General features: G+C 35.0%; 2 protein-coding genes across 5 annotated transcripts in view; one reads left to right on the top strand and one right to left on the bottom strand.

Moving 5' to 3' along the window:
• Positions 1-824: 824 nt before the first annotated feature.
• Positions 825-16,387, bottom strand: rab27a (RAB27A, member RAS oncogene family). Of its 3 annotated transcripts, none has more exons than XM_016546888.1 (6): positions 16,200-16,387; positions 8,556-8,728; positions 5,104-5,189; positions 4,897-5,000; positions 4,020-4,143; positions 825-2,243 (listed from the first exon to the last, which is right to left on the bottom strand). In XM_016546888.1, exons 2-6 carry the CDS (start codon positions 8,706-8,708, stop codon positions 2,042-2,044), a joined length of 669 nt encoding a protein of 222 aa, XP_016402374.1. In that variant the 5' UTR covers positions 8,709-8,728; positions 16,200-16,387; the 3' UTR covers positions 825-2,041. The 3 variants fall into 3 exon arrangements, with proteins under 3 accessions (XP_016402374.1, XP_016402368.1, XP_016402364.1); XM_016546882.1 differs by lacking the exons at positions 8,556-8,728; positions 16,200-16,387 and adding an exon at positions 7,132-7,330 and having other exon boundaries at positions 825-1,914; positions 2,038-2,243; XM_016546878.1 differs by lacking the exons at positions 8,556-8,728; positions 16,200-16,387 and adding an exon at positions 7,132-7,330.
• Positions 16,388-18,380: 1,993 nt separating this feature from the next.
• LOC107735035 (phosphatidylinositol glycan anchor biosynthesis, class B) overlaps positions 18,381-20,923 on the top strand; it is a 7,622-nt gene continuing 5,079 nt past the window's right edge. Inside the window, exons 1-4 of one of the 2 annotated variants that reach the window (XM_016546862.1) lie at positions 18,381-18,649; positions 19,750-19,879; positions 19,960-20,077; positions 20,147-20,251. In XM_016546862.1, the coding sequence (XP_016402348.1) occupies positions 18,535-18,649; positions 19,750-19,879; positions 19,960-20,077; positions 20,147-20,251 (468 nt within the window). In that variant the 5' untranslated portion in view covers positions 18,381-18,534. Of the gene's footprint in view, positions 18,674-19,749; positions 19,880-19,959; positions 20,078-20,146; positions 20,252-20,923 lie in introns of both variants that reach the window. The other variant, XM_016546866.1, reaches the window with a different exon arrangement.

Here is a 20,923-nt window from a genome sequence, read left to right as displayed (position 1 = left end):
AATCGTTCAAAGCGGCAATTAATCATTCAAAGTCCACTTATGTTATTCTGCATGCTTAAAATGCGTTTTTTTCTTTTTTCATTTTATCTTTAAGGTTTTTCCCATTATTTTAATTTTAGTTTTAGTATAACATTATAATACCATTCATATTTTTACTTTATAATTTAAAGAAGAAACCAATCTGATGCATAGTTGACATTTGAGGCTTAATACTATAGAAAAGCACTAAGAGTTTTTCCAGTTAAGAGTGTTTTCAGTTGTTTATTTTCATATAAAAATACGGCACGCAGTTGCATCAAACAATAGTATAAACATCATTCAATGTAAATTGTGATAATCGTAATTAATAATCGCAATTGCAATTTCAAGGGAATAATAGACAATTATGATTTTTGTCATAATCGTGCAGGCCTAATTGTCAGTTTTGTATTTATTTACTTTGGTTAACGCACTTATTTACATGCTTCAGTTCTTTAATTAAATATTACTATATAAATACATTTATTATTATTATTAATCAAGTAAACAGAGAGAATAGACTTCATAACACAAGCAGCAAGGGAAACGAAACGCATTCTATCCACTTGTTCTTTTTGTTTCAATGTAAATCTGGTTTTCTTAGATGGAGTCGACGGTTGTCTTTCTACAAAAGGATAAAGATTGTAAGCGCATTGCTAAACTAAAAACAGAAGCTTTTTGTGAGGCAATCAATGCATTATGCAATAACACACAGCCAGGCTCATCTGTGAATCTGTGCTGCAATTTCAGATTTCATCAGACATCAGTATTTCAACACAGCTCAAAAAGTGCATACGACAATATCATAATAAATAATAAAATATATTTATTTTTTCAAATAGAGTTTCAGTATTTGGCACAAAAGACAGTGTTTGGCACTGATTCAGTGTTACAGGCACTACAGTAGAATAAAGCACTTTGGAAATGATTCTGTAAACGAAACCGAAATATCCACAGAAGATTAAAAACATTCACTCAAAATTCATTTCCTTTGCTTTTGTGAAATGAGAGACTTTAAAGAGATGAGCTGAACGCAATCTACTGGCACTGTACAACCATTTTTTGAGAAATATTACCATCATTTACAGTATAGATGCAATTATATTTCATCTAAACAACATTCCAAATCAAGCCCTGTGTTTAAATGGCAGTAGATCTTCATGAACCAGCGACCGGAAATACAGAAAAACCACAACCAACACCTGGTGAATGTCTAAACAAACGTACAATACAAATCAACCGCTAACCTAAAAATGAATACAATAACAGCTAAATACTTATTTTATTTGTCTCTGACATCTACATGACTACAGATAACATAGTAACACATTTAAAAGTGTTAAATTCTACAAACTTGTTAAAAAGTGACATAGAAGTGAGTGCTGTTCACCATCAGTCCACTAGAGAGGGACAACCAGCACAAATTATTACAGGAACAGATCACTTCTCTCATCATTAACCTTCATGCCATTTCAAGACCATATGATGCTTTTTTTATTTTCATAATTTTTTGAAAAGGTGACAGGTTCTTAATGATATTTTGTGTGTATATATTTAAAATATAAACATTTTAAACAAATATTTTTAAAAAAAAACCTTTTTTAACATGCATATATTTTAAAAAATCAGATTCTCAGTGATTTAATGTGGGGTTTTCATTTAGAAATCAACACAAAACTCATTTTTCTAACAGCTGTGTCAGAATCAGAGAACTGCACTGATGCACGCATGGGTCTAGTTTTAACAACAGATGTGCACTAATAGTGAAACAGTGAGAGGAATCAAGCCCTTGAAACACATCTAATCTGACGCATCAAGGCTTCTGAATGCAGGGTTTGGTGTAAAGTGCTCTCAAAACGTGAAGACTTGAATCTAGGTGGCTTTAGTCCATCCATTCTGAAAAAAAACAACAGTTTAACACAGTGCAGGGTCTCTGATCCTCTTCATCCGCTGAATTAAACCGTAGCGTATACTAGTACTAATGAAAAGGATCAGAGAGCCGAATGGAATGATTCTTACGGCATTAGCAGCCGCACTTGCTCTGCTCGGCGTCACGCGGCTCTGCCAGGTTGCTGGTGCTGTGGCCGTTGGTGCGAACCATCCCGTCGGGGATCCAGGATTTGTCCACACATCTCTCCATGCGCTTCATGATCAGATCCAGCAGAACCTCCACGGCACGGCTCACGTTCTCACCGTTCGCAGCACTCGTCTCGAAGTACGGGACTCTGCAAGAGATTAGAGCACAAACCACAATTCCAATAGACTTTTGGCACTGGCTAAACTATCAATGCAATACTCGAGGCATAAAAATGTTGGGTAAAATAGTCAATTTATCATTAGCCAGCTGATTTTATTGATGCATTTCATTTAGTACTAAGTAAGTATATTACTACACATTTCACGATCTCAGAGGAATTTTTTTTTTAAATGCATGTAAAGGATGCATGTGATAGAAGACAGTAGAACAGCAGAACAGCCTCCGCACTGATAAGCCCTTAAAATGTTGCCTACATAGGCAGCTCACTAGGTTTGAGAAATTAATCAGTCTCATAAACATAAACAAACTTAAATGCACCAGCTTTTACGTTCTTCTCTCATGATCACATGAACACTCAGCATGTCAACTGAAAAACACAGTCTCTTATACAGCAAAACCAAAAAAAAAAAAATTCTAAGCATTTTTTTTTTCATATCCACTCTAAGCTAGCAGTTAAAAATAAAACCAAAAATATTATTTGAAAAAATATTATTATTATTATTAGATGATCAGTTGCTTCGAGTTGCTACTTGAATAAAATTATTTTTAAAATAATATTAAATAACTGGTATTTTAAAAAAAATAATGTTTTATCATGTATAATAATTACCATTATTAATAGTAGTAGTATTAGAAAGTTAAAAAATAAAATGAATGGAAAAATTAGTTATACCTACACTACCACATCGAATGTTTGGAATAAAGAAGTCTCTTCTGCTCACCAAGGCTGCATTTACTTGATCAAAAATACAGTAAAATTGTGAAATATTATTATTATTTAAAATAACTGTTTTCTATGTGAATTTATGTTATAAACTGTAATTTATTTCTGTGATCAAAGCTGAATTTTCAGCATCATTACTCCAGTCTTCAGTGTCACACGATCTTTCAGAAATCATTTGCTGATTTGCTGATAATCATCAATGTATTATCAATGTTTGTACAAAGAAGACACACCTGGATGAGTTTAGATGTGAAGATCAGTCAACAGAATATAAACAATCTGATGACATTCAACAGTTGAGTCACTGCAAACTCACTGAACGCTGAACGGTCGACAAATATTTTACCTGTCGATCTGCTTGATCTCATAAGACCTAACACGACAGAATCACTATTCATATCAGCGGAGCAGAGAATTTTCATGTAATCACACCGAAGTATTCATGAGGCCGAAACCTTCTCAGATGCCTCAAAAGGCTGATTCTGCATTGCAGAGTGCTTGTCTAAACGGAAGATTCACATGAACAGTCAATATTAGTTTTTCGGTATACCGCCATCTTAACGTGTCACATTTAACGAGAGCTGCCCTCATCTTAGGCAAACACGCCACAGACACGGCCCTTAAAACAAACATCCTTCGAGTCGCCCGCACCCTGAGAACACGTGTGAAGGACCTACATCGAGAAGAGACTCCAACATGCCAGTAAATCCCCTCACCTGTGACGTGATTCTAACATTTCTACAACTCTATCACACAAACCGGTGTCTCATGTAAATATACTGATACTAATATATCAGCACGATCTAATTAGTTCAATCATCGTCATGTGATGACATCACAACCAACTTGTCAGCAGCTGAACTTCATAAGGAGCTTCAACAATTGGATGCTTTGAATCGATAGTGAGGTGTTTCTGTCCTGAAGTGCTCTGATTTTTGGGGCAGTCGAGGTCACGTGTGACGTCACGTTCAGAAACAGACACGGATACAGGACGAGTCTCAGGTGAACGCCGTTTCTCACCCGTATTTCTCCGCCAGTTCCCGAGCACTCTCCGCTTTCACCGCGCGCTGGTCCTCGAGGTCTGATTTGTTTCCGCACAAGATGATGTCGGGATTCTCACAGTACGCATGCGTCTGCAGCTGACCTGCCCGAGACATCACAGGAATGAATTATTCGATATTATTATTTTAACAATTATTTATAATAACAACAACAACAACATCAAGCAGCTTAAAGTGGTGTGCCTAACTATTAATAATAATAATAATTATTATTATTATTTATTATTTTGTTGCTGTTAATATTATTTTTAGCTGGGCAATAACTAAACTGCTTGGTAAAAAATGTATTAAATGTATTTATCAATTAAAAAATTATTGTGTTAGATTAGATTAGATTGGCAACTACTCTATGCTGCTAGTTAAAAATAAAAATTTATTTAAAATATTAAATAATTATTGAAAAAATAATTTATGATTATTATTAATATTATTTTTATTTAGTTGTACAACCACTGTAAGCTGCTAGGTAAAATTAAAAATAATAAAATTATATATATTAAATGTCCAGTTTTTTATATTATATTATTTTATTTTATATTTTATATTTTATAATATTATATTAATTTATTTTATATTTTATAATATTTTTTATTTTATTTTATTTTATTTTATTTTTTTATTTTATTTTATTTTATTTTGCAACCTCTAAGCTAAAAATAAGTTGTGGGAGGATAATTTGTGCCAAGAAAAACAAACAAACAATTTATGAAAAAAAGGCAAGAAGCTGCTCATTACATGTGGTAACAGAGCAATTTAAATAATGAATAGCAACTGTATTAAAACAAATCTGTGCATATTTGTGTGTCATATGTTCATTATGGTGAATCTGGACTTACTCATCCAGTTCCGCACGTCAAGGAAGCTCTGCTCATTCGTGAGGTCAAAGAGTAACAGGAAGCCCATGGCGTCCCTGAAGAACGCTGTGGTCAAACTCCGAAATCTGCATTTAGAGGAGAAGACAGAGAAAACTCAGCCAGAACATCAAATGAATCCTCTCAGACTCAGATTAGAATGTTATAAAGCAGTGCTGGTCTGCGTCTGACCTCTCCTGTCCGGCCGTATCCCACAGCTGAATGTGAATCCTCTGTCCTCTCCCGACTGTCCCATCAGGACCGGTGGATTTGTACACCTTAAAGGAGGACAGAAGACATTTCTGAGACGCCTGAAGGACTATATTACTGCATAACAGTGCAACAAATATCCTGCCATTCTCTGCAGGCAGCGTGAGCTTTGCCCGTGCAAAACGTGCCACCACAAAGCTACACTGGTGTTGGTGGAGTGGCTTGGTATGTAGTTCCAGGAAACCTGAATGTACTTTTCACACAGTCAAACACAGCCGTGAAACGCACGCTTGATGACTGAGAGCGGGAAGCGTCTCATTAGTGGCGTGACTCGTGAGTGTGTGGCCCTAAACCATCAGCGTTTGTTTGATGTCTTAAGTGATCAAGTGTTTGTTCTTAAGGAGGGATCCCTGCTCTGTTAAGCCATATGATCCTGCGTTCATCTTTCCCCTAAAACACACACACTACCGTAACTCTACCTGCTGATGCAGATTCTGCAAGCAAATCTTCAGTCAGTTTTTTGTTACCATGGCAACTCTTATTAGTATACAGTATTCAGTGGGGGACAAAGTTCAGATACCCTAACAAAATATTACTCCCGTAAAAGTAAGTTAGTTCATTTTTTTTATCTTTTTTTTTTTTTTTTGGACTTTCAAATGAGACATTTTGACATTTATTCTGTTTGGTCAAATACAGAATTCTGCAGTCAAATATCTATACTTAACTGAACATATAATAAACTGAATATCTATCTATCCATCTATCTATCTATCTATCCATCTGAATATCTATCCATCTATTAATCTATCTGAATATCTATCTATCCATCCATCTGAATATCTATCCATCTATTAATCCATCTATCTGAATATCTATCTATCTGAATATCCATCTATCCATCCATCTGAATATCTATCCATCTATTCATCTATCTATCTGAATATCTATCTATCTGAATATCTATCTATCCATCTGAATATCTATCTATCCATCTGAATATCTATCTGAATATCTATCCATCTATTAATCTATCCATCTATTAATCTATCTATCTGAATATCTATCCATCCATCCATCTATCTGAATATCTATCTATCCATCTATTAATCTATCCATCTGAATATCTATCCATCTATCTATCTGAATATCAATCCATCTGAATATCAATCCATCTATCTATCTATCTGAATATCTATCCATCTATTAATCTATCCATCTGAATATCTATCTATCTGAATATCCATCCATCTATCCATCTAAATAGCTATGCATCAGAATATCTATCTATCGGAGTATCCATCTATCTATCTATCTATCTATCTATCCATCCATCTGAGTATCCATCCATTCATTTATCTATCTATCTATCTGAATATCAATCCATCTGAATATCAATCCATCTATCTATCTATCTATCTATCTGAGATATTGTAAGGTATGTATAATGTGCAATATGTAGACTGTCTCTTGCTGTAGCGTGTTCCCAACAAATTAAGCAGCCTTAGGCATCGAATTGCATTCAGGAAAAGCATAATTACTCTGCGCACGTCTGTTTGCTTTCGCAGGGACGCAGCATTCTGTGTGTTTTTCCTGCATCTAGTATTCATGACCGTGTTCAAACGAACACTTGTATATCTGCCTGCATCTGTGGCTGCGATTTACACATGAATGGCTGCTCTGGTCTTGACCTCTGGGCAAGTTTCCATGCGCAGGTACAAACTAAGCTGAACAGGACCATGGGATTTTACAGTCCGGTAAACCCCGACCGGGACTCCACAACAATAAACCTCCATTACAAATCAAACAGGAAACATCTGAACCAATGAGACTGTGAGAGTGGCGACTCATTTGTATTGCACTATAAATACACCATCATAGTTGAACACTCATTAATAAATCGGTTAAAATGTCAGCATGTAAAAAACAATGCGTGGAAATCTGCTTGTATACTGTACACTGGTGAAGGGAAAACATCAATAAAATTCATGAACTTGTAATAAAAATACTCACCACTCGTTTTTCTCTGAAGTCTATTCCCACTGTGGTGATGAATTTGGAGTTGAATTTGCCGTCTGTGTACTGATATAGGAAGCTGGTCTTTCCCACTCCAGAGTCCCCCAGCGCGAGGAACTTGATGAGATAATCATAGTCCCCATCAGACATACTGAGAGCTGAACGAGGACCTGTGATGAACAAACACATAAAAAAGTCAAAATTGCAAGATATAAACTCAGAATTCAGACTTTTTTTTCTTGCAATTCCAAGTCTACATCTCACAATTCTGATTTTTTTCTCTGAATTCCAAGTTTACATCTCAGAATTCTGATTTTTTTTTTCTCTGAATTCAGAGTTTATATCTCACAATTCTGTTTTTGGCCACAGAACAAAAAATAAAAAGGTAACTGCAACTTTTTATCTGACAATTCTGACTTTTTCTCGCAATTGGGATTATCTATCCATCTATTAATCTATCTATCTGAATATCTATCCATCCATCCATCTATCTGAATATCTATCTATCTATCTATTAATCTATCCATCTGAATATCTATCCATCTATCTATCTGAATATCAATCCATCTGAATATCAATCCATCTATCTATCTATCTGAATATCTATCCATCTATTAATCTATCCATCTGAATATCTATCTATCTGAATATCCATCCATCTATCCATCTAAATAGCTATGCGAATGACTATCTATCTATCGGAGTATCCATCTATCTATCTATCTATCTATCTATCCATCCATCTGAGTATCCATCCATTCATTTATCTATCTATCTATCTGAATATCAATCCATCTGAATATCAATCCATCTATCTATCTATCTATCTATCTGAGATATTGTAAGGTATGTATAATGTGCAATATGTAGACTGTCTCTTGCTGTAGCGTGTTCCCAACAAATTAAGCAGCCTTAGGCATCGAATTGCATTCAGGAAAAGCATAATTACTCTGCGCACGTCTGTTTGCTTTCGCAGGGACGCAGCATTCTGTGTGTTTTTCCTGCATCTAGTATTCATGACCGTGTTCAAACGAACACTTGTATATCTGCCTGCATCTGTGGCTGCGATTTACACATGAATGGCTGCTCTGGTCTTGACCTCTGGGCAAGTTTCCATGCGCAGGTACAAACTAAGCTGAACAGGACCATGGGATTTTACAGTCCGGTAAACCCCGACCGGGACTCCACAACAATAAACCTCCATTACAAATCAAACAGGAAACATCTGAACCAATGAGACTGTGAGAGTGGCGACTCATTTGTATTGCACTATAAATACACCATCATAGTTGAACACTCATTAATAAATCGGTTAAAATGTCAGCATGTAAAAAACAATGCGTGGAAATCTGCTTGTATACTGTACACTGGTGAAGGGAAAACATCAATAAAATTCATGAACTTGTAATAAAAATACTCACCACTCGTTTTTCTCTGAAGTCTATTCCCACTGTGGTGATGAATTTGGAGTTGAATTTGCCGTCTGTGTACTGATATAGGAAGCTGGTCTTTCCCACTCCAGAGTCCCCCAGCGCGAGGAACTTGATGAGATAATCATAGTCCCCATCAGACATACTGAGAGCTGAACGAGGACCTGTGATGAACAAACACATAAAAAAGTCAAAATTGCAAGATATAAACTCAGAATTCAGACTTTTTTTTCTTGCAATTCCAAGTCTACATCTCACAATTCTGATTTTTTTCTCTGAATTCCAAGTTTACATCTCAGAATTCTGATTTTTTTTTTCTCTGAATTCAGAGTTTATATCTCACAATTCTGTTTTTGGCCACAGAACAAAAAATAAAAAGGTAACTGCAACTTTTTATCTGACAATTCTGACTTTTTCTCGCAATTGGGATTTTATATCTGACAATTTGATACAAACTCAGAATTGCAAGAAAAAGTCTGAATTGTCAGATAAAAATATTTAAAACATTTTTTAATCCTGTTTAGGAAACAATTTTCCATACTTTTCATTTAATTTTAAAGTTGTAGTAATTTTGTTGTGTTTTTTCATTTTTATCTGGTTTTTTTTTTATATGTCTTCATAGTTTTTAGTTTTAGCTTATTTACTTTTTGTTATTTTAGTACTTAAACTCAACTAAACAAAAATCAGAAATGTTGTCTTGGCAACTAACTAGTTTTTAATATTCGATTTTATTTAAGCTGATGTTTATTTCATTTCAAGTAATGAAAATATATTTTTTTATAGTTTAAGTTAACATTAATAACCCTGACACAAACATTCCAGAACTCTTACAAACAAAACACTACCAACAACTTGTGAAGTTTCATGAAGTGGACATGAAACTTTCTTTCACAAATTAACTTCCACAGCATGGCAGGATAATCAAGATTCATACTGACTTTAGAAAGACACCCAAAATGAACCCATTAGTTGCAACCAGACCAGCATTTTTCAAGCATTTCGGTTAAAATGAAGAAAGACAGACGTTTTTATTGATGCAACAGTGCTGATTCAGTAACAGGAAACAAAAAGAAGAATTTGAGACTATTGCTAAAGTGTTGCATTTCTATTCCTGAACAGTAAATATTCTTCTGAAACCTCTTTTTTTGTCATTGATCATGAAGTCCATAAATCCTGGAGCCTAAATGAGGAAACAGACTTTGAAAAAGCAGCTTTTCATACTTGAATGCATCCACACAACGGCTTTTATTTCCCCTCACATTTGTCAACTCAAGTTTCGTTTCACTGCGGCTACAATACTGAGACATTCATCAGTTAAAAATTAAGTGTTTCACAACCTATAATATTTAACTCCGAGGTTGCACTCGAGACAATCATTATCTGTCATTTTAGGCTTTGAAATGTTGTCATGCTCTATTTTTATCTGTCAGTAAAGTACTGTAATGCTTGGTACTGAAGCATTTTTATTTTAAGACATTCTGTGACAAGAGCTTAGATCAAGCTCCATGTTTCTTTTTGTTTCTGCTCTCACATTGTGAAGAAGTCAACGTATTGTAATCAGGTCTCTCTATTTAAAAATTACACAAAACCTCACTATAAGCCCTGAAAATTACAGTAAGTTTTTACAGCACATCTCACAAAATCAATGAAAGTTCCTCAATGAAAGGTGAAGTCCCGTGCAAGTTTAAGCAGTATGAGAGCTTCTAAACCTGCTCTATGATTTCATAATGTCTGGATACACATCTTGTCTTGACACGCTCACAGAGTTAGGGAGAGGAAAGTGTCCCTTGACGGCTCAGCTGTAGCTCTGAGTTTCTCAGACCGCATTAAAGCAGATCATATGACTGCAGAAAGAGCGTAAAAACTCAAACAAACGGCCACATTCTTTCACGCGGCAGCGCTAAAAGCCATCCTGACCGTAAGCTGCTTAACGTCTGGGACCGACCCAAGCACCCGGATCGATCCAGAGACTTTTCTTGAGCTCAACTTTAGGAGAGGCGACTCTACAAGTTCAACACAAAACCTGATGCTATTCTCAATCAGTCAGATGGTGGAAAACAGACACATTTTTTAAAAAATTATATATATATATATAAGTTTGGATTTTTAAATGTTTTTGGAAGTCTCTTCTGCTCACCAAGGCTGCATTTATTTGATCAAAAATACAGTAAAAATAGTAATTTCATGAAATATTATTACCATTTAAAAGAACTGTTTTCTATTGTAATATAGTGTGCAATGTAATTTATTGCTGTGATCAAAGTTGAATTTTCAGCATCATTACTCCAGTCTTCAGTGTCACATGATCCTTCAGAAATCATTTTATATATATTATTTATTTATATATACACTAGAAAGAGCACATGCATACCCCAGGCCTGGCAGCTATTTTAATAACAGTTTTACTGCCTTCACAGCTGAACTAGAGTCAACAGAGTTACAAGTATTGCAGTAATACTTGCTTTGGTCTCAGGAACAAGATTACCCAGAATGCATTTCAGTGTTTATCACAGATGAAATCAGTCACTTCATTATGACGTGTCTGGGAGGAAACGTTCAGTGCGTTTATCTAGAAGATTTGCACTCTACTGCTATCTTATATACACCAGAACTTACAGTTGTCATGATATATAACTAAAGGATCCCATCTAGTTAGAAATGCATTTAACAAACAGTAGTAACAGCATTACATGAGCATGTCTAGTGGTCGACCGAAATGTGAATGTTTTTCATTGCTGATGCAGATACTGTTCAAACATTTGGGGTCAGTAAGAACGATGCACTATTGATCGAATGTGACAGTATAAACATTTAGAATATTACAAAAGATTTCCATTTCAAATAAATGCCATTCTTTTGAACTTTCTGTTCATCAAAGAATCCTGAAAAATAAAATGAATCACGGTTTCCACAAAATTATGAAGCAGCGGAACTATTTTCAACATTGATAATAATCAGAAATGTTTCTTGAGCAGCAAATCAGCATATTAGAATGATTTCTGAAGATCATGTGACACTGAAGACTGGAGTAATGATGCTGAAAATACAGCTGCACATCACAGAAATAAATTACATTTTACAATATATTCACAGTGAAAACAGTTATTTTAAATTGTAATAATATTTCACATTTTTACAGTATTTTTGATCAAATAAATGCAGCTCTGGTGAGCAGAAGAGACTTCGTTCAAAAACATAAAAAAATAATTGACCCAAAAGTTTTAAACAGTAAACAATTCAATGATAGCAAATAAGATGGAATTAAAATTGGTGAAGTTACTTATTTAACAGTATTTACTTATTTCACACACACAAAAAAAAAAAGTGTATTATACATTAATATTCATTTACTGGTAGTCTGAAATTACCACTTCTGACAAACAGGCACTTGTAAATTAATGCACAAGCCGAGCATCTCAGATAAATGAGAATGCCAATGGGAAGCTCAGTCCAGGTGTATTAAAACCAATGCCAACCTCAATAATCTTAAAGTGGGGAAATATCAGCCAATGCATTGGTTTATCAGAACCTGTTGGATAATAACACTGTCACTTCTGCATGATTCCAGCGCTCTAAAGTCTACAAAAACAGAATTCATAAAGTTTGATTTTAAGTGCATGCAACAGCTGATCTTCTTAGTTGCACAGTGCTTGTGAACAAGCACAAAATCACACTCTTATGAGGACAAATCTGCTCAACTTTAAGACTGCTATTGTAAAAGGATCATACCAAGATCTGCAACTCCTAAACACAACATCCCCTTTTGCTTTTCTGCTTTTCCATACATATTGAAGTTTATTACAGCGAAAGGAAAATTACATGAAATCAGATGCTCGTAAAGAGAGTTTTTACTTTCTGGAAAGTGCACCGATTTGCAAAAACAACCTCGTCTTTATGTGCTATATAAGCATGAGCACACAAACCCAGTGTTCAGGCTGCATCATCTGACACATCTGTGATGGTCATTTGACACTACATGAACTTCTGAAGACCGGCTGATGCCTTCATTTCAGTTAGACGCATCTAACTTCAACTGGCTTTCACTTGCTTTAACAATCACTAGCCGTGTGCAAGAGCTCAACCAAATGCCTGAGCTTTGAGTTCAGCTTCCTGTCCAACCAAAACAGTCCTGATGAAGACGAGAAGAAACAGACGGAGGCTTTTATCAGACATTCCCAGCAGAGCACCACCCTGGGCGGCACGCTAACGCTAGCGGATTCCCGAGCCGACAAACGCTTCTGTATTTCACATCGACAGTCAAGCTCTGACAAGCTGGGTTTTTTCTCTCGTCCACTTCCCTCTTCTCAAGCTGTATGTGTGAAACACAAAACTGTCATGCAAACCTAAAAACGCCTCATAACCTTTGATCTGATGCGAGAAACATCAAGACGACGTTTTTTTTGGCCTGGTAGACATTAACATGTTAGCTATAACCTTTCAGTTATGCATGAATGATGCATGCAGCAAAATAAATATAATCTTGAGGTAGTTGAATCAGCTCAGAAAGATCATATTTACAGGCTGAAAGCACAGGAACGACACCATAAAGTGCTAATTTTGGAATTAAGGGCGTATCAGTGAGAAAACACAATGGATGCAGTGTCAGTAAATTTTTTAAATTAATTACTTTTTTAAAAATTCATAATAGAACTAGCCTAGTTGCATGCACAACATACAACAGCATTGATCAATTATGATAGAACAAAATGATTCGGTTTACAGCACCTTCATAAACTGAATTTAAAAACACAGCTGATCTTACAATTCTGACTTTTCTTCTGAATTCTGTTTACATCTCACTATTCTTTCTTTTTTTTTTGTTTCTGCCAGGGAATAAAAATAAAAAAGGTAACTGCAACTTTTTATCTCACAATTGAGAGTTTATAGGCCTATCTCATAATTCCAACTTTTCTTCACAGAATTGTGAGTTTTTATTGTAATTTATATCTTGTAATTCTCAGGGGGAAAAAATGTGAGATATAAATTCTGAGAAATAAAGTCCAAATTGCGAGATGTTAACTCACAAGCTCATAATTGTCAGAAGGAAACTCTGAATAGTTAAGATATAAATTTGCAATTTCAAGAAAAAATGTCAAGCTTGTTTCCGACATGGAATAAAATTAATTTAAAAAAAAGGTAACTGTGACTTTGTATCTCAAAATTCAGACTTTTCTTCTGTGGTTGAAAAAGGCTTCCTCACATTTCTACATTTATTTCTTAATATTAATAATGTTTAATTTGAATAAAAATCTGACTTTTGTGAGTTTTTATCTGAATTTGTGAGTTTTTGAGATCTTGCAATTCTGACTCTATACTTTATTTTTATAAGCCTGAGATATAAAGTCACAATTATTGAATAATTTTTTTTACCCATGACAGAAACAAGCTTCCATAGAAAATTCTGTGTCTGAGCAATAGCAATAGTGATGCAAAGTGTACTGATAAGATTTCATCCTGACCACTGGAGATATGTGAAATTAAATCACTGTCCAATGGGCTGAAAACATTCTTCATTAGCTAAATAACAACCCATATCAATTTTGCTATTGGATGGAAAAGCATCAGTGTGATTTTAGCCATAGCGAGCATAAACAGACACACTCCGGTCCCACTGACGGCTTAAATAAAGGCTCTTTTTGGGCTTTCAGAAGGATGTGGACCATAAGATTTAACATCAGGCTCATCTAATAACCATCAGCTGGTGCTCATGTGCTCTTGGCATCCTGTCATGTGACCCCAGATTCCCAGACCCTGCTTAAAACACACACACACACACACACACACACACACTCGAGTCTATGTTCATTTAATTAGCTTTCTCTAGAACAGACAGGCAAAACCAATAAGCCCATTTAAACGATCTGAGCTTTGGAAAGTTCTTCTCAGGACAGATTTCTCTCTAGAGTTATCAATTTTGCTATTGGATGGAAAAGCATCAGTGTGATTTTAGCCATAGCGAGCATAAACAGACACACTCCGGTCCCACTGACGGCTTAAATAAAGGCTCTTTTTGGGCTTTCAGAAGGATGTGGACCATAAGATTTAACATCAGGCTCATCTAATAACCATCAGCTGGTGCTCATGTGCTCTTGGCATCCTGTCATGTGACCCCAGATTCCCAGACCCTGCTTAAAACACACACACTCGAGTCTATGTTCATTTAATTAGCTTTCTCTAGAACTGACAGGCAAAACCAATAAGCCCATTTAAACGATCTGAGCTTTGGAAAGTTCTTCTCAGGACAGATTTCTCTCTAGAGATAGTTAAAGTTATAATTTAACCCAACATTTCTCACTCTCATGTTCCAAATTCCAAACGATTTTCCATGCAACACAAATCTAAATGTTTTGCACAATTTTCTAACTATTCTTTTCCATGCAACGAAAGTAAACGAGGATGCAAAGCTCCCAAAATACAGACTTGTGCACTATATTCCAAGTCTTCTGAAGTTTTATGTTTCCATGTGAAACCGACTGATATTCAAGTCAATATTTTTTTTAAAAAATGTATTAAAAAGCTCTCAAATTTGCAGATATTCAAATATGGCGCATTAAGACAGTGACAGCAAACATTATTAGTTTATGAATGCAACTTTTCCATGCAACACAAATCTAAATGTTTTGCACAATTTTCTAACTATTCTTTTCCATGCAACGAAAGTAAACGAGGATGCAAAGCTCCCAAAATACAGACTTGTGCACTATATTCCAAGTCTTCTGAAGTTTTATGTTTGCATGTGAAACCGACTGATATTCAAGTCAATATTTAAAAAAAACATTTATTAAAAAGCTCTCTCAAATTTGCAGATATTCAAATATGGCGCATTAAGACAGTGACAGCAAACATTATGAGTTTATGAATGCAACTGGTGACAAAACATCATTGTAGTTTGACGTGAAAGACATCTGATAAAGTTACCTTTTAACTGCATGGATAAAAACATGGACATTTTGCAAGAAAGGAAGAAAGAAACGACAGATTTGGGAAGACATGAGATGAGAAATGACAACAAAAGCTCATTTTTTGGGAGGTGAAATGTTCCATGAAGTCTCAAACTTCAGTCAAACTTTAACAAAGAGTGTCAAATTCAGCATATTCAAAGAATAGTGTCACAAACATATGTCTTACAAGCTACTTAAGCAAGAAAGAAATGAAATTTGATCATTCAGAAGGGGAAAAAGATCCCAAAACCAGACATTCCTGACAGGTAACCAGATATGGGAGTGAAGCAGAGTATTTCCCCAGGTGAGGCTGATAAATTCTCAGGTAACTTCTTCCTTTTTGATCAGATTCAGGTCACAATCGTATTGAGATGATTAGATATGATCCAGGATTGCGCCACGTGTGTGTGTGTGTGTGTGTGTACAGATACACAAACCCATGAACAACAGCTGTCTCTCACTAAACACACATTATTAGCATAACAAGTTCTGAGACACAACATACAGTATATACAACATATGTAAGATGTATACGAGCGGAGTGTTACATATTATCCATGAATACGTTATAAAAACGCCAAAATGTAAGGCTTAATTAAATAAACGCGTTGAGAAGATATTATCAGACTGTTAACATCACACTTTCTTGAGTTTAACGCATTAAACAAAACTTTACAATAACATTCGCACTTACCAAAGCAGTGTTCTGAACGTTTGTTGATCTCTTTTGGGTGTTCTTTTCCGAAAATATCAAACCAGCTGAGAACAAGTACAAGTGTGTGTTACTTTTGAAGCGATGGACACTTTGTTTCCTAAAGTTGCTCCCGCACCCACATGAAGCCCCAGTGCGTGTGACGCAACACTTCCCGTGCTTAGCTCATGAATATTAATTAGGCAGCGCTGACGTTGCTTAGAGACCTTCCCGGAGAGACCACCAGTAACGTAATTAATATGATAATGAATCCAGCCTCCACTATGCAAATCATCTGCCTTTCAGCCAATCAGAAAGGATCATCGGTTGAACGTCACGTTGCGTGCTTAATATTCATGAGCTAAGAATTCGCCATAGTAGGACGAGCTCCTTTGCGCCACTTCTTCTGTTCAGAACGCACGAAAAGAAGCTTTAAATTGATTTAACTAGTGGTTTCTGCATCTAAAATAATGTTTTAAATAGGTACAAATTGTGCAACAGGCTCTCGAGCGCTTTCAAAGCTGTAAGTGGGTGTGTACTGACATCTGGTGGTGTAAAATGTCAAAAATACATGATAATTTACATTGTTAAAAACAATCTCTTTGGTTCTTAATATAATGTGTTGCCTGCTTCAGCATTAATGAATGTTTGCACATTATGCAAGAGATAATTAGTGAGTCTCAGCATCATATAAACACTGTTGAGAAAAGCTCATGTTATACCCCTTTATTAATTTTATTTGTATAATTATATTTGAATTTTTTTTGTAATTATTATTTTTAAATTTAATATATTTTTTAACTTAAATTTTTCTTATTGGGAACTTTATTAATTATATTTTTTATTTGTTGATTTTTAAGGATAAACATCTTGCCGATTCTGCAGGGATGCAAGCTCAATTTAATAATTTTTTTATAATTTTCATTTTGTACATTTTTAAAAATGGTATATTTATATATATATATAATAATTAATTTTAATTAAATAATAATTAATTTAATTTTATAATTTAATATATTAAAATTATATTAAAATTTAATTAATTATTTATATATATATAGAATGGTGGAATCTTTTTGTTTATTTGCAGACTTATTGGGAACTTTATTAATTATATTTTTTATTTGTTGATTTTTAAGGATAAACATCTTGCCGATTCTGCAGGGATGCAAGCTCAATTTAATAATTTTTTTATAATTTTCATTTTGTACATTTTTAAAAATGTTATTACCAATACTTATTTTGTTATTTTCTACATTTTTATTTATTTTTCAATGATAAACATCTTGCAGATTCTGAAAGGATGCGAGCTTAATTTAATAACTTTTTTTTTTAAATGTTTTTATTAAGGATCTTTTAGTGACACCATGTCCAAAGTATATGGAAATAACAAGCATTTAACACAGGCACATTCAGACTCTCCCACAGACTCTTGTTTGACATCAGTCTTTGGTCGCAGATGCATCTTGCTGTGCTTGTTGGCTAGTTTCCGCTCTCTGCTCCTCTGGGTCAGGCTTGAGGTCTTGATCTGGTGCAGCTGGAGGTTTTCTGGGTGCCTCAAATACAGGCCTGTATATATACACACCTCCCAGCACTCCAGCCAGAGTAGCAAATGCAATCTGATTAAAGGGAATCCGTCTTCCAAACATGATCTTCTGTTATGAGAAACAAAACATCCCACTGATGAAAAGAAAAAGGACAGAAGAAAAGTTTATGAAACGTAATTGTACTCATGGCATTTTGTATATCATATATTGGTGTTGTATGCCTGCTGTTTACAGTCTTTTGAGTATGCATAAATGAAGTACACTGTAAGTACACTGTACACACTACACAAATACTACCATACGGATGACGAAATTCGATAACATTCAACACATGTATATCTTAATTTTTTGTAATTAACATTTCTACTCACCGAGAGGTTTTCAGTCTTTCATTATAACTGAGAAGTGTGCAGTAGAGTAAAACACATGCGGACAAGGACGAGCGAACGACTACGGCAACTCGCGCATGCCAAATGCGACGAACATTTTCGCATTTAACTTTTTTTTTCAACATATATTTATAAGACGACGTGTCAGAACCCATTTATATAAATCATGAAACACGTTTAAATTAGCTTAAAATTATTAAATGTTTAGCGATAAAAGTCTGTTGTTGTGTCCTCATTACATATTCATGAGGTCATGCGCGACGTCACCACCCAAACACGGAAATAAACCTCGTTTCCACATTTAAGTCACAACAGCTCTCAGTAAATGCGCTTTAAAATGAACACACGCGGCTGGCGTTAAAATGCAGACGTGTGAACCTCATCAGAGGCTCATGTGGAGACATGGAGAAGATTCGAGAGCGATTCAAGCAGAAGAAGTCCTCCTGTGAATCAGCGAGACTGAGGAAGAGGAGCTCCATTCTCTACAGCACAGATGTCAGCAAGCCTCAAACACTCAGTGAGACTTGCTTTACAGCTAAATGTGTTTTCATGACAAGACAACAAGTCATATTTAAACAATACTAACAGAAAATAGAATAAGTCAGGACCTGTAAACGTGAATATTCAGATTTCCTTGAGCACTGAAATTTTCTGTCTTGATATCTTAAGCAATTTTGTGTACATCTTATTTGAAATGATTACATTAATCACGAAACAGAAATAAAATACTGTTCAGACAAGTTCAGGTAACCCAAAATCAAAAGATATGAGACAATGCATTTTATTATTTAGGACTATTAATATTTTTTTTGCTTTGTGACATTATTATTATGACAATTAAGTAGATTTTTCCCCACAAAAATTCTAATTTCCACTTGCTAAAAAATGTAAAATATATATTTAAATTGTGTTTTAGAATAAAATACTGTTCAGACAAGTTCAGGTAACCCAAAATCAAAAGATATGAGACCATGCATTTTATTATTTAGGACTATTAAGATTTTTTTTTGCGTTGTGACATTATTATTATGACAATTAAGTAGATTTTCCCCACAAAAATTCTAATTTCCACTTGCTAAAAAATGTAAAATATATATTTAAATTGTGTTTTATTTCTTAATATAAATTTTAATTGTATTTATCATATAAACTATTACTTTTCAGTTGTAATTTATCAGTCATGGTAGTATGTCTTGCACTGAAGGTATTCATAACATGTATTTATGCACTTATTTTAATCATAAAAACTGTAATATGTAATTTTTTTTCTGCATTTTGTCAATTTTCTAAGTATATTTTCCCCCTAAATTCTCATTGCTGCCTAATAAAAATTAAAAATGTATATTTAAATTGTATTTATCATATATTTATTGTATTTAAACTGTACAGTATTTATCAAAGATGATAGTATAGCTTGCAATTAATTTAATATGCTGTTAATGAGAATTTGAGGAATGTATATATCTAATAAGACTCAAACTTGAACCAAAATGAAAAGTAAAACGGCATTATATAATGATTAATCCGCATTATATTGGCCATCAGCCATTAAAACACACTGAGCACTAATATCCACACATGCTAATATTAGAAATGTGCTCTATGTGAATTCTGCAGAATTCTTTGGCTTCAGCATCACCGTGTTCACGGTCATATTCCGCCTGCTCGGCTGCGTTCTGGTCCAGACCAGCTTCGTCCCGGATGAGTACTGGCAGTCGCTGGAGATTCCCCATCGAATGGTCTTTGGATATCCTTGTTCATGCAGAGCTGTAAAATTAGTTTAGCTTGAATATAATACTCAAATTCGATCCTTAACATATATCTCACTTACGGCTACGAGACGTGGGAATGGAAGGAAGGCATGCGGGGATATTCTTATCCTCTCCTGTTCGCTCTGATGTACAAACTCCTGCATCTGATGAACTATGACACGGTTTATTTATTGGTGAGACTTCAGTGTATTATATGGACGGCGGGTCTGATTGATCTCTAACATGAATACCGGTTCCTGCAGGTGTTTGTGCCGCGTGTTTTCCAGGCGCTGCTGGCTGCATATGCCGACGTGAAGCTGTACAACCTCGTCCTGCGGTGGGAAACTCCAGATGTGGCCAAATGGACAGTAAGATGACAATCTTAAAGGAATGGTACACCCAAAAATGAACAATTGCTTAAAATTTACTGTCCAAGCTGTAGATGAGTTTGTTTCGTCATCAGATTTGGAGAAATGTAGCATTGCATCACTTGCTCTGCAGTGAATGGGTGCCGTCAGAATGAGAGTCCAAACAGCTGATAAAAACATCACAATAATCCACAAGTAATCCACAGCACTCCAGTCCATCAGTTAATGTCTTGTGAAGACAAAAGCTGAAACAAATCCATCATTAAGACGTTTTTAACTTCAAACCATTGCTTCCTGCTAAAACACGAGTCCATAATCCATAATAACGCGTCCTCCAGTGAAAAAATCCATCTTCTGTTTTCCTCTCACATCAAATCAAACCACATATTTGTTTAGAGCTGTTTTGGCTTGTAAACGGTACTTGATCTGTGCAGATTTCTCTCCTGATTCAGACAAGACGACATTTTCACTGTATAAAACATTATTATGGATTGAGGACTCATAATCGGAAATTTTGAAGTTAAAAATGTCTTAATGCTGGATTTGTTTCAGCTTTTGTCTTCTCCAGATGGTAACTGATGGACTGGAGTGCTGTGGATTACTTGTGGATTATTGTGATGTTTTTATCAGCTGTTTGGACTCTCATTCTGACGGCACCCATTCACTGCAGAG

The sequence above is a fragment of the Sinocyclocheilus rhinocerous genome, unplaced genomic scaffold, assembly GCF_001515625.1.
Source record: "Sinocyclocheilus rhinocerous isolate Xijiao unplaced genomic scaffold, SAMN03320098_v1.1 scaffold942, whole genome shotgun sequence".
Taxonomy (NCBI): domain Eukaryota; kingdom Metazoa; phylum Chordata; class Actinopteri; order Cypriniformes; family Cyprinidae; genus Sinocyclocheilus; species Sinocyclocheilus rhinocerous.
Note: the sequence above shows the minus strand (reverse complement) of the source record. Positions and strands in the feature narration are given on the sequence as shown.